Below are 14252 nucleotides of genomic sequence, written 5' to 3'. Positions count from 1 at the left end.
TCTGACTTAAGTACTGCATTGCCAATGCGACCCCATGAGTGACGCAGGGGTACCACAACCCAATAATACAGCTTAGCCTTAGTTATATTTTTGGCCATGGTATACCACGATAACTTTACATGGTGATGACAATCCAGTATATAAGTGGGTGATGGCTATTGTTAGAGAATGGAAAGGCAGCCATATTGTTTTAACTACACTTTGTGAGTGGTCAGTGTTAGGGCCTTAGATATAGGTAATTAGTGGGTCTCTACTTATTACACTGTTATTAAAGTGGTAATTGGTTGGGAAATGTATTTATAAAATATTTTTAAATATGTTCACGGCCATGTACCCCGGTAGTTTCACAAACTTTTGTGACATTCTGCTTAAGTATTGAGGTGACAGATATCACTATGCTTAAATGCCTTATAACTTGAAAAGTACTTACCCTACTTAACTGCAGTATCCCAAAAGCATAATCTTTGCACTATAATGTATAATACTGCCAAATGTCATATAAATCCAAAAGTCTATGGAAAATGCATTGGTGGCAAAACGATTTTTGGGCCCCCCTTTTATCTTTGCACTCCCTTAATGATTCACCACAAAAGTTTACATCATCTCTAAATGTAGAAATTGCTATAGGTCTGGAAAGATTTGTGGTGATTTGTCAAACGGGTGTAAAGTTAATAGAGAGATAATATCCAAGGAATTCCTATCTTTGGGAATACTAACAATAACTACAGAGTGACAATCAGATTTAATGTGATTTCTTTCTTTTTATTTACTGTAATTGTAATGTATTTGCTTATTGGTTTACATAATAAGGTGACCATCAATGTGTCTTAGTTAGTTGTTCATGTAGTAATTCTCAAACTTTACATATGCAGTTTAGTTTCTATTTCATGCTTCCTTGCTACTTTAAGTAGGATGAAGTCAAAAGTTTAATAAAAGTTAAACGTGGTTATAAAAATTAAGATTTTTTTTCCAATTGGCCAATTATCATGTCCTCCATATAGCAGTTTGTGTAGTTCACTGCTAGGTCCCTTTTCCATTTTGTTGCACAGGAGAACAAATGGACGATGTTTTTTGTTTGGCTTGTGGGCCCAGTTTTCTTAGCAAAAGAGCATGCAAATAAAACTTAAGTAGATTAAGATTTATTCTATTTTTTATGCGTTTGTTTACACGTTTCCATTAGCATATTATCACTAATTGGATCTTTCAGTTGTCCATGTAGTAAATCTGAAACTTTACATATGGAGTCTAGTTTATTCTTTGGGCTTCCTTGCTACTGTTAGTAGGATTTTGCTCCATATGAAGGCCAAAGTGAATGAAACGCAATCACTGTTATTGTTATAAAAATTTAGATTTTTTTTCTTAGCTACCACTTATCATGTCCTCCAAATAGTAGTTAGTGTGGCTCACTGCTAGTTCAGTTTTTTATATTGTTGTACAGGGGTGCATAAGAAAGACGTTTTTTGTTTGGCTTGTTGGGCCAGTTTTATTTTGTGAGCCAGAGAGCATGAAAATAAAACTTATGTAAATTAAGATGTATTCTAGTTATGTATTTGTTTATAGATTACCATTAGCATGTAACCATAAATGTGTCTATCAATTGTTCATGTACTAAATCTTAAACTTTACATATGCAGTCTAGTTTCTTTTTTGGGCTTCCTTGCAACATTTAGTGGCATTGTGCTCCAAGATATCACTCAGTTGAAAAACTTAATTACTTATACTTACTCTACTTATCTGCAGTGCCCAAAAGAATCATCTGCACACCCTAATATATAATGCTGACAAATCACAATGAAATATGAATGCCTGTTTTTGCGCTATGCGAAATTCAAAAGTCTATGTAAAATGCATTGGATTGCAAGCCTGTTTTGGGGGCCCCTTATTTCTTGCACCCCATTCACCAAACACCGCGAAACTTTCAGTCCTCCGACAATGCAACAGGTCTGCAAAGTCTTGCAGACATTCAAACAGGTGCACAGTTATTAAAGTGACAAAAATGCTAACAATTCCTCTCTCTGGCGACCCTAACAATGATTACAGAGTTGTTACTGCCACTCCGATTATATATTTATTATATAGAACTTTATTTTGGCTTAAAAACCCATCAAAGTGCAGCAAACATACATAGATTCAATAGTTAAAAATGTTACATCAATTAAAACATCATAAAAAATTATTTAAAAAAAATGTAAATCAACAAACTCATGCAATTTTACAAATTGGAAGATTTTTAAAATAAAGTGCATGGTTTGTATTGGTACATTTATTACCTCTTTGAATTACGTCCTGAGTACTGGGGTAATATAACTATAATCATAAATCCAAGGCTATCATAATTAGATTTCTATTTGATAGTTACGAATCATTTGTAAACATCGCTCTAATTCTGATGTTCCATGCCCAGTTTAAGTATCGAGAGACAGCAAACATGATTTGTTCTGTAGTGTCATGCTTTAAGATCCTTAGCACCTCCCAGTAATGTTTCGCCCCCACATTTTTGCAGAGAGCTATGATCCATTTCTTGTGGGGCAGTTTAAACTTTGGGCAAAAGAAAAAGAAATAAGCCTCTGTTTCCGTATGCCTTGGGCAATGGGGACAAAACGTTGTGGATTGCTTTGCTTTAGCCTACTTTGCAGTGAAGGATCTTAAACGCAGGGTGTCACTTCTAAATTACACATACAGGTTCTTAGCAGAAAGTGGGAGGATTCTGTCTATACAAGGTATGAATCCAGGAGTTCATTATTAAAGTAGGAACTAACCTGATGCCCTCCCTTCTGGGTGTTCATTCCAGATCTGGGACAACCTAGTCTCCCAATAATTCTTCTTTAATTTCAAAGTGATTACTTTTGTTATTTGATAGGTGAATCCCAAAGTTTCCCCCTCTTGATCCTTCCACATAGATTTTTTACATACTTCAACCACAGGGTATGAGCTTCTTTGCCGCATGAGATTAATTCCACAAGAGATTTTTGGTAGATGGACAGCTCCACCATTGACCAGAGCTGCACCCAATATAACAGTGGCTTTAAAGCAACTACCAGATGTATACTATCTCAGTGGCAATACAGGGGTTCTTGTTGGTAGATAACAAAAAACCCTTATAAATTTGTTTTCTACCAGTGTTAGGGCAGTTGACATATATAAAAATAAATAACCTCTTGGCAGTCGCTAGTAGGCAGTTATAGTTAGAACCTAGTTTCCATAGGAAAAGCGTGCATGGAGAGTTTCAGGGTGATCCGTCAAGCGGGGGCCGAGAAAAAAAGGGGGGGGGGTGTTAAATCCCATAGAGATTTTAGACACGACTACAGCCTAAACCACTAGACTGGATTACACCAAATTTAGCAGAAAGGTAACTCTCAATCCAGAAAGCACCCTTTTTGTATTTGGTGCAAATCTGTACAGTAGTTTTGGAGATATTAAAGAAAATCAAAATTTGGATATCTATTGTGCAAAGCCTCCTAGAATATTGACAATCTTGTGCAGAGATCTGATTGGCTGTCAACACTTCAACTGGGAAGTGTTGGCAGCCATTTTGGGACTCTGCTTCAGCCGAGCCCGAATAAAAAAATAAAAAAAATAGAAAAGAGGGCAGGAATACCGTGATCTCTGCCCTGCTACTGGGGTCTCCCAGGAAATCCGCTGGGAAAAAAAAAACAGTCTCCTGTGTTTCTTTATTAGATTCTGGGTGGGCCAGGTCCCGGGCCCTTATTTATAGACATAAAATGATGAGGGGGAGCACACAGCCCTCCTCCCTAGAGCTGATTTTGGCTCCAGGGACGCCACCTCCCCGGAGGGCGCGTCAAAAGTGTGTGTTAAGGAGAGGGCCACAAGGCCCCACTCCTGAGGCTTTAATGAGCTCCGGGGACCACCACCTCCCAGGGGCTTTATTAAGAAAAATGGTGGGGGGCTGTGTAAATCCCCCTCCTTTGCCTTTAAGGGCCCCTGAGACCACCACCTTCCCAGGGCTGGAGATTTCCTTTAATGGGTGAGGAGGGCCCTTCTGGGCCATTCTCCATCCCGGTAACCACCGCCTCTCTGGGCAGGCCCTGCAAAATAAAAAGGAGGGGCCATTAATGGCAATAGGGACTGCCGCCCGACAGGGCCGTCTCTCTATGCATCGGAGAGCCCATCCAGAGACACAGCTGTTGGCGCCTGCCTCCCACCAAGCAAGAGCAACAGTAAGTCTGCTCCCAGATGGTGGGAGTAGGAAAACTGCTCCCACCAGCTAGGAGCCTACTTTTTATCTGGGCAGGGAAACAGATGAAAGGATTGCTCCCACATCCAGGGTGTTGCGTATTTAGCAGCTCCCTGCATGCAGGAGCTATTCCAGGGACCGCAGGGGCATTGAGACTCCCGCTGCGGTCCCCAACCTTGCATACTGAGTGCCCTGGGTGGGCTCTAGGGCACGCAGGATCAGGAGGCTTGGCCCGGGTGAATGGGTTCCCTGGGGATGACATTGGACCGGAAAGAGGAGGTGGGGGCGCATGGCCCTCCCTCCCTATTAAGATTTGCCTGGGCCATTCTGGCTCTGATGTTCATTTCACAAAATGTAAACCTAAACGGGAGGCATTTACAAAAATATATACATAGAAGGAACCCCAGTTGAAGATCCACTTCTGTAAAGAACAAATTATCCCAACTTCCTGGGCTTTGGCTTGGCGAAGGCAAAGCAAGTGTGCACTCTCTGAAATTCCACATTGAAAAATTATCTTAAATCCTTGTTGAAGGTGAATGCATTGTAGATCTATTGGAGCATAATCTGTTGTAACTGTGACAAGCGGGTTCTTTCCTGGCCTCTCCTGGTGAGAGCAGAGTCCATGGTTCTCCCTTTTAATGACTACGAGTTTTCAAGTGTGAAAAATCACCTGAATCTCTACCTGTTTGGCCTCGCTCCTTTCACCTTAGTAGTATGCAATGGTCTTCCTGCCTTTTGTCAGGATCATGGACATCTTACCAAAAGGCCACCAGCCTGTTTCCTGCAGATTTTGGGGAAATGTTCATGATACTGTAGAAAATGAGGACATCGCCACAAAAGAAAAAAGAACTTGCTTTATACTGTTAAGAGGAAGTACCCTTGTTTGGTGGAGATTCCCCTCTTTGTAGTTTTCTTGTCTTCTCTGTAGGAGGATTCATGTTATCACAGATTTCTGGATGAAGACGCACGAGGAACAATCACATTGCCAAAACACACATAAAGTTGCTGGAGACATTTCCTCCTGGTCCATCACGCAGCTGTAGTGTAGAATACGCACTACACCTTTATCAGTCACTCACAGAGCTACTGACACACCCACACCAACACTCACACAACCACTGACATACACATTCAGTTAGCCTCTCTCACATACACTCAGACACATACAGCCACACTCAGACACATACAGCCACTCACACACCCATACAGCCACTAACACACCCACTCACAGACCCACACAGCAAATCGCACACATCCATAGTCACTCATAAACCCACTCAGACACAGAGCCACTTACACACCCAGAACACTACTCACACACCCACTCACACACCCATACAGCTACTCATACACCCACTTACAGATCCATACAGCTACTCACAGACCCATACAGCCAGTTACACACCCACTCACAGACACATACAGCCACTCACATACCCACTCACAGACCTATAAAGCGAATCACAATCTCACTCACAAAGGTTAGATGTTCCACTTACGAAACAAAATTTGAAAAAACCTTCAAAATTCTCAAAAAAAGCAAAGGTGACAGACATTATAGTTAAAAAGTAATATAAAAAAAGATGTTCACTAAATAAACAAAAGGTTACAGGGATGTCATAGTTAGGAAATAACATTAAAAAACGTGGAAATTCACTGAAAACTCTAAAGGTTACAGGGAAGTTATAGTTAGGAAATAGAATTTAAAAAGCCTTAGAAATTCATAGAAACAAACGTTACAGGGACATTTGAGTTGAGCTCAAATTTCACTCTTACAAAACCAATGAAATGTAGCATTTATAGTTACCTGAAATAACTATAACTTAAGCCCCTGCAATGCACTGCTGATGACCTCACATATTACATCACTCATGACATGGTGTAGGAAAGTGGGTTTCTGTTGCAGTAACCCCCCCACTGTTTTCCAGACTACTGATGCACTTTTTCTTGGTGTGCCCTGGGTCCCTGCTAATGAGGTTCCCAGGGCCTGTGTTCTTTCTCCAAAACAATTGACATCTCTGGCCACATGTCAGCCCCTGGTAAATGGTACCACAGGTACCCAGGGCACTGTGACTAGAGAAGGCCTCTAAGGGCTGCAGCACTTATTGTGCCACCCTCAGAGGCTCTGTACCCTGACACTCACACACTGCCTTTGCAGACTGAGTGCCTTGGTGCAGAACAAAGTGAAGAGTCGACATGGCACACATCCCTGTGTGCCATGCCCACTGCCCTGGCATACATCAGTCACCCCTCTAGCTGGGTGCCCTATGCCAGTGGTGAGGGTGCAGGTGCATGAGCCCTGCAGTGCCCAAATCCATTCTTGGGCACTGTAAGTGCAGTGCTGCCAGTAAAGAGTATATGGTGCTGGGAGTTTGTCATTACGAACTCCACAGCACCATAATGGCAACACTGAAGACTGGGAAGTTTGGTATCAAACTTCTCATCACATTAAACCCACACTGATGCCAGTGTGGGCTTTAATGTAAAATGCACAACAGAGGGCATCTTAGAGATGTCCCCTGAAATTCAACCAACTCCTAGTGACCTGACAGAGTGGCTGCTTAGGCTGCCACCACCAGACATGTTTCTGGACCCCTGGGTCGAGAGCTTGCTGCTCTCGGGGGCCTGAAACAATGCACATCATGGGGCGAGGTGCCAAACCTCCTCCCCCAGGATGGGCAGGGTTCACAAAGGAGAAGCTTCAAAGGCATGCCGCCTTTGTGAGCCTCTCCAGACCATTTACTGCTTTCAGCAACTGGTCCCCACTGGTTCTACCCCCACTTTGGGTGGGAGAATCGGTGGGAAAAACAAGTGAGGAAAAGAGGTATGCCCACCTCTGCCAACTCCACCCCTAAGGTGGGGGAGGCGAGGTGAAGCACAACCTCGAGTCCCCGCCATCTTGAGGATGGGGAGACCCAGCCAACCAGGGACAGGCTCCTGCCCCCTTCCCACTGGAGAGTGGCAGAATAGGGGGTGTACCCACCCCAGGGAAGGGACCCATTGGTCCCTGACCTTTACCTACCTGTAGCACCCCTAAATTTAGTATTTAGGGGCACCCTGAACCTTCCTTCCTCAGATCCAGCAACAACAAGAAAAGAAGATAAGAAGAAGGACAAAAAGCCGTGCAGAGCTAACAAGAGGACAACGCCAATTGACTTGGCCCCAGCTCTACAGGCCGGTCTCCCCTCGAACCTGCTCCTGCGAAATCCCGGCGTGTCCAGCAGCCAGCAACCTCACACACCCTGGAGGACCTGCCTGCCTTCACTTTCCAGACTGTTTCTCTTGTGAACACCGGACGTATTTAAATTGCAGCTCCAGGTGCCAGCCAGGAACCGCACATCCAGCCCACTCTGCACCCGCCGAACCCGGCCGAGCTCGAGGGGAAAACACAACGAGGAGGTCCCCCCGGCGATCCTGACCCGAGATACGGCGACACCCGACCTGCCTCAAGCCTCCTGACGATGCCTGCAGCCTCAATCCAGAGGACGCCCCTACCGCGACCAAAGCGGGTAAGAAAATCCAAAGTCCCAAGACACCCCTGCACCCGACGCCCCACGGCCTTGTGGGCTCAAACCAACGGTACCTAACCAACCCTCAACATCCCAACTTACCTCTCGAAGTGGTGGTCGCTTCTGGAAGATCCTCATCCCCGAGCCTGCAGTGTTTCTTTGTCCCGGAGAATCTCCATTGAAATCAACAGGGCACCCGACCTCAAAACAGAACACTGCACCCGGCCGCCCTAGTGCCGCTGAGGGTGCACTTTTGGTGCTACTTTAGTCCCCAACTTGCCCTGAGCCAAACCCTAGGAGCTTTGCTCCCACTACCTCGTGGCCTGCTTGCCCGCAGCCACCAACCGTAGCCCCCCTTATCCTCCATAGGATAACATAGGGCCTCAACACTCTGCACCCGGCCGCCCTAGTGCCGCTGAGGATACAACAACAGTGCATCACTGACCCTGGGAGACCCCTGAGTCTAACCCCAGAACCCCAACTCCAAAGACCGAGTACTTACCTCGAAACCAATAACCTGCTTTTCCTCATAGGATAACATTGACAGTTTTTCTCCCAAAAAGTTTCTGTGTCGAATTTTGAAAACTAAGAATATTCTTTAAAAATCGCACAAATAACCAAAACGCATTTTCGCAACTGTTTTCAGGAAATGTCCTAGTGCTGAATCTAGGTATCCAGCACTGAGTAGGAAAAGTAACGCAAAAGTAACTTACCTGTGAATTGAATTTCCTTCCATAGGATAACATTGGTGGTTCTCTGTGAAAAAGTTTCTAAGTGTCAACTTTTGAAATACAAGGATATTCTTTAAAAATTGTACATCTAACTAAAACGCATTTTCTTAACTGTTGTCAGGAAATTTCCCAGTGCTGAATCTAGGATTCAGCACTATGTTAGAAAAAGTAATCCAAAAAGTAATTTACCTGCAATTTATTGAAAAAGCCTATTCATTCCACTGTACTGTATTTGCTAAGTTTTGCATTCTACTGCTCCCCTGTAAATTAAACAAAGTAACATTCCTATTGCATTTTCTAACAATTCTATATCCAGTAACTTATTACTGAAAAGTATTTAATGCTTACCTGTTCCAGGCTTGCTTGGTTCTAAAAATAAACAGTATATTTTTTATACAAAAACAATTGGCCTGGAGTTCAGTTCTTGAGTGTGTGAATTCATTTGCTGACTGAGTGTGTACATCAAATGCTTAACCCCTTCGATGCTGCGCAGATTCCGCCGCTGTGCTGACGGAATCTTGCGCGGGCGTGGTCATGACGGAATGGTTCCGTCATGAGCACAGCTCAACCGTGGGTCATGACGGAACCATTCCGTCATGAGCACCGAAGGGGTTAACACTGTCCTCTGTTACTGCCTTACTGATCGACCAAGCTATTGCAATTTATGCAGGGTCACCGTGTTTGGAGATTAGCCCACTGGGGCATAGCGTGTATTTATGAGTGGTGCTTATACCCACCCAAGTTTAATTTGATTATCTTCCCTTTTCATACTACAATATGTATTATGCTTAAATATTGTCAACAATTTTTTATTTTAGAATCGTTAGTGACTTTAAGGATAAGGGCAGACTGATTGTATCAATATGAGATGAATTTATGTAATACCGTTTTGAGTTGCCTCTAAGTCCTTTGTTAAGTTTGAACTACGAGTCTGTTGTCACTCTTTATTGTTTAGTAGTTTTACACGTATCACGCATGCACTAAGCACTTAAAATGGCGGAAAAACTTTATGGAGATTGTTAGTGAACAAGCTTGCAGGACAAGCGAAACACGTCTAACAATTTAGCTGACTAATAAAGAAAACTTTGCCCACAAGACACGGCGTCGGCTTTCCTGCTTTGGGAGGAAGTTTTGCCTAATATTATCGGACCGTGCTTGGGAGGTCCGTTCGTCGACGCGCCCTCTGGTTTGGAGGTGGTGGGCATACTGAAGCAAACGAAGGAGAATATATATATATATATATATATATATATATATATATATATATATATATATATATATATATATTGCTCCTCCGTTTGCTCAGGTATGCCTACCGCCTCCAAACCAGGGGGCGCGTCGACGAACGGACCTCCCAAGCACGGTCCGATAATATTCAACCAAACTTCCTCACAAGTAGGAAAGCCGACGCCGTGTCTTGTGCTTCAATATTTCTTTTATTCGGTCAGCTAAAACGTTGAACGCGTTTTGCTTGTCCCGCAAGCTTGTTGGTGAACAAGCTTGCGGGACAAGCGAAACGCGTTCAACGTTTTAGCTGACCGAATAAAAGAAATATTGAAGCACAAGACACGGCGTCGGCTTTCCTACTTGTGAGGAAGTTTGGTTGAATATATATATATATATATATATATATATATATATATATATATATATATTCCCCCCCCCCCCCCCTCAAAGGGTAAAGAGAATGTTGTAATCAGGTGGAAATGTCAGTTAAAACATAGTTTTAAAATAACAAAACCACTGAAAATCATCATTTCTAGTTATCTCAAGTAACTATAATTTGAGCTCCCGCCATGTAGTGTTGGTATCAATGATGTAATTTCAGATGTTGCAGGAAGATGTCAATTATGTCACAGAACATGTCATGAGTGACGTAATTAGCATTGTTGGCAAAGGCTCTAGTTATAGTTACTTTAGGGCACAAGTTATAGTTTCTTAAGATAATTATAACTGGCTAATTTCAGTGGCTTTGTTTGTTTAAAATGGCAAGCTTTAACTGACATTTTCAATTAACTATAAGCATCCATCCTCCGCGGACGCCCTACCCCTGCAACGCATGGCCTTTGGCGGTGCACAATGTGGTGTTGGTGGCAATGGGCGTGGGCCAACCCATCCACTGTGGGCACGCACAGCTGACTATGTGATGTAACCATATAAAGGGTGCAATTTTAAGTAAGGCAGACCTACTGACAGTTTAATGGTCACTGGGCCTATTGGCTTTATCAAGGGGTCAAAAAAAAAAGCACACACACAGACACACACCTGTCTCCCCCCCCCCCCCCGCCCCCCGTCCCCCCAGGTTTTCTGATGGATATAGATTTGGAGACCATTGTCTTGTGGCTCTAATAGTCTGAATATATAAGTTGTCTCCATTGATGGTAAAACTCTTGAGAAGGTGTATCAATTTCCATATCATGATATTGTGTTGGACTCTGGTAATTCATGGTCTCCCAACTAGATGCCTAAAGCTTAATCGCTCAGTGGGTGTGTTAGTTAATCTAAAGTCCAAAGCAGGTAGTAGTGCCATCATAACCGTGTTTGACATTTTTTATACTCAGTGTCTTCCGATCACCCCATATGGCGCGGGTGGTTGGGGAAATGCATACACAAATTCTATACAACTTGAAGACAATCGGTTTTATAGCAGTCTACTTTCACTTCCTCCAAGTTGTACTCATTTTTTCTGTTATGGTGAACTGAAGCTCTCCTACATTGTGGATCATATCAAGCTTGCCCCTTTGCTGTTATGGCTTTCTGTGTGGTCCAATGCCCATGCCACTCTGAACCACAATATAATCACTGACTGCTAAAGTTGCAATGATTGTACCAAGATTCATTGGTTATTATATAAAGTCCAAAGTGGTGGTTTTGGATCTGCCTCGTTATTTCTCGATTCCACTACTATCAATAAGCAGGACAAGACAAGGGTCCAAAAAGACCTTTTTGGATGATAGATTAATTCGGAGAAATTATTAAAACAAACTGCAACATTGTATTCATTTAAAGACTACCCCTGGTGTTAAACCCTACTTGGGCGCTATTTTGATGTTGATCGGGAAGCCTCCAACCTGAGGTCGGAGGCTTTCCGACCGACATCTTAAATTTCACTGTCAAGCACCGCATTATAATTCTGGCGGTCGAAAGTGAAATCGGCCAGTCATTCCAGCTAGATCCCTACGGGCTCCAGGAGCCCGTCAGCCAGGCAGAACCCCACTATAATCAGTGAGGACGGCATTTCCGCAGCCAGGATTACGATGTCCGTTTCCAACAGGCTTTCCATGTCGGGAGTTCCGACATGGAAAGCCTGTTGGAAAGCGACTTTGGGGGCCTCTAGCTCGGCCCCATTCCTCCACAGCCTCCAGCTATGGGCCGAGGTGGCACCTATGGTGCTCCCTGTTAATCCACCTTGATGTGCCTGCCACCAGGTGCAGGGATTAACAGAGTCCCCCATTTCTCCATAGGAGCTTGTGCTACGGCCGGTTTATGGCCGTAGCACAAGCTCCCATAGAGAAATGAGTGTATGTTATGTATGTTGCACTGTAATGGCGGTGTCGGGACCGCCGACCGGAGGTCGATCGGTCCCAAGACTGCGGTTTAGTCGTCCGCCCAACATCATAATCAGGCCCATAATGTGTGCACCAGAAAAATGGAAAAAACTTTCTGTATCTAGATTCAGAGTTCGGTTGATTAGCAGGCTCTTGTTGCTTACCCTTGGTCAATACAATAATTCCTCTTTTAAAGTGTTACAATTTTAGGAAATGTAGAACAGCGCTGTTTGCAGATGCTATCAGGACAGGACGTCTCTTTTGCAGTTGGATGATCGTAAAATACGCAGTACGACATAGGAACTCTGTGCTTTTTTAACTGTTGGTTACTGAATTATGTCTTTACTTTTATGATTATATTTTTATAATCAAATAAAGTTGTGTGATTATATTGATTGACATGGCTAGTACAACGCGAACATTTCTTCCTGTAATCAAGCGATGCCACTCTTACACCATCCCCCAAGAGTCACACTGTATATCGTAGCAAGGACTGTGGAACACACGTTATGGTTATGTGCCTAAAATTGTAATACAATCAAAAGGATGTAAAGAGAGCTACATCAGTTGATTCTTATTTCTGAAGGAATATGTTAAAGACACACTTACAGGTGAAACGAGATGCTGCGGTTCTGGATGGCAGGGTTACCATGCGTTCCGCTACAGACAATAAAAAGCAAAAAATGGAAGCAATTATAAGGAAATACATGAATTAAGAGAAAAAAATAGAATTAAGCACCTTTCTCGCATGCTTTAAAAATATAGATTAAGAACATTATTACTGTAATGTGCGAAAGCTTGCCAGTAGTAGCCAAGAACAGTAAATGCCAGCATAAATGGGTTGTCACCAGGCATGGAGGTCCTGCTGCACTCCTACCAATTTCAGTGGAAAAGCAAGTACAAGGAAGAAAAAAATGCAAGTCCTTAAAGCATCTGAACTCATTTATTCAAATTCAGCCAATAGACCACTGGTCTGTGAATGGGTATGTAAGTTGGTGTGTGTATAAGAGGTTGTATAGGGGTGTGAGTGGTTCTGTGGATGATGTCATGAGTGATGTCACTGACCATGTCATTAGTGATGTAATATGTGAGGTCATAAGCAGTGTAATGGGGAGCATAAGTTATAGTTATCTCAGGTAACTAAAACTGCTGAATTTCACTGGTTTTGTACAAGTGAAATTTAAGTCTAACTAGAACATCCCTGTAACCTTTGGTTTTTTGAACACATATATATAGATATATATATATATCCACACACGAAAGGTTACCCTTGTAGAGACGCCACACAATGGTAAGTAACTCCGTAGCTTTATTCCTGGTTGCAGGCACATTGCTCATTTTCCCCTGGCGCTGCCATATGCATTTCGGGCTTCCTGCCCATGATCACTGGCGTTTTTCACAACATTCACAGCAGCCGCGTGGACTATACACCATATGCTCCGCCCCTCTGGGACTTCATTTCAATGTTCTCATTGGGTGAAAATGTCAGTTAAAACATATAGTTTTAAACTAACAAAACTATTGAGAATCACCAGTTATAGTTACCTCAAATAACTATATATTGTGCTCCCGCCATGTACAGTGTTATCATCAATTAAGTCATTTCAGATGTTGCAGTGAAGATATCAATGATGTCACAGAACATGTCATGAGTGATGTAATATATAAGGTAATTAGCAATGTTAGCAAAGGTACGAGTTATAGTTACTTGAGATAATTATAAATGGTTAATTTCAGCGGTTTTGTTCAGGGACAAAAGGCAGGGTGGGGAAGAAACAGACCTGCAGGAGAAGAATTGCTGAGGGCAATTGTTTGTTTCTGGTGTTGTACTGCTCACAGATTAACAATATTGTTGACCTAGGCAGATCATTTTGTTATGGAAGAGAGCCCGTTTCCAATGTTTTCTCTCTGGGGCATCAATATATTTAGTCACCATAAAAAAGTGCAAATACTTAATTTTCCATAAGCACGAAGAACAAAAGTTTTCCAACTATCTTAAAACTTGGCATATGGGACCCGAACATGGCCACACATAATAGGCATTGTCAGAGCTTCAATGCTCAAAGCATAACCCAAAGCATTGGCAAATTATTACCCTCAAACGTTAACATATACTTGCCCCAAAATATAAAATGTCACTATATTTCCCTAAATACATATATAATACCACAGATATAAAGAGGTTTAATTCTGTATGTTTCTTGATTCTAAGAACCGGTTTAGCTTGTGCAGTTCAAGCAAAGCCCTAATACATAATTATACATTTGCC

The 14252-nt window shown here is 42.7% G+C and overlaps 1 protein-coding gene across 1 annotated transcript in view; it reads right to left on the bottom strand.

The window, feature by feature from the left end:
* Nucleotides 1–14252, bottom strand: part of LOC146812074 (uncharacterized) — a 236105-nt gene that overhangs the window by 102883 nt on the left and 118970 nt on the right. Inside the window, exon 7 of the mRNA XM_085619083.1 lies at nt 12593–12643. Coding sequence (XP_085475209.1) covers nt 12593–12643 — 51 coding nt within the window. The remainder of the gene's footprint in view (nt 1–12592; nt 12644–14252) is intronic.

This window comes from Triturus cristatus, chromosome 7 (assembly GCF_964204655.1).
Source record: "Triturus cristatus chromosome 7, aTriCri1.1, whole genome shotgun sequence".
In the NCBI taxonomy this organism is placed as follows: Eukaryota; Metazoa; Chordata; class Amphibia; order Caudata; family Salamandridae; genus Triturus; species Triturus cristatus.
Note: the sequence above shows the minus strand (reverse complement) of the source record. Positions and strands in the feature narration are given on the sequence as shown.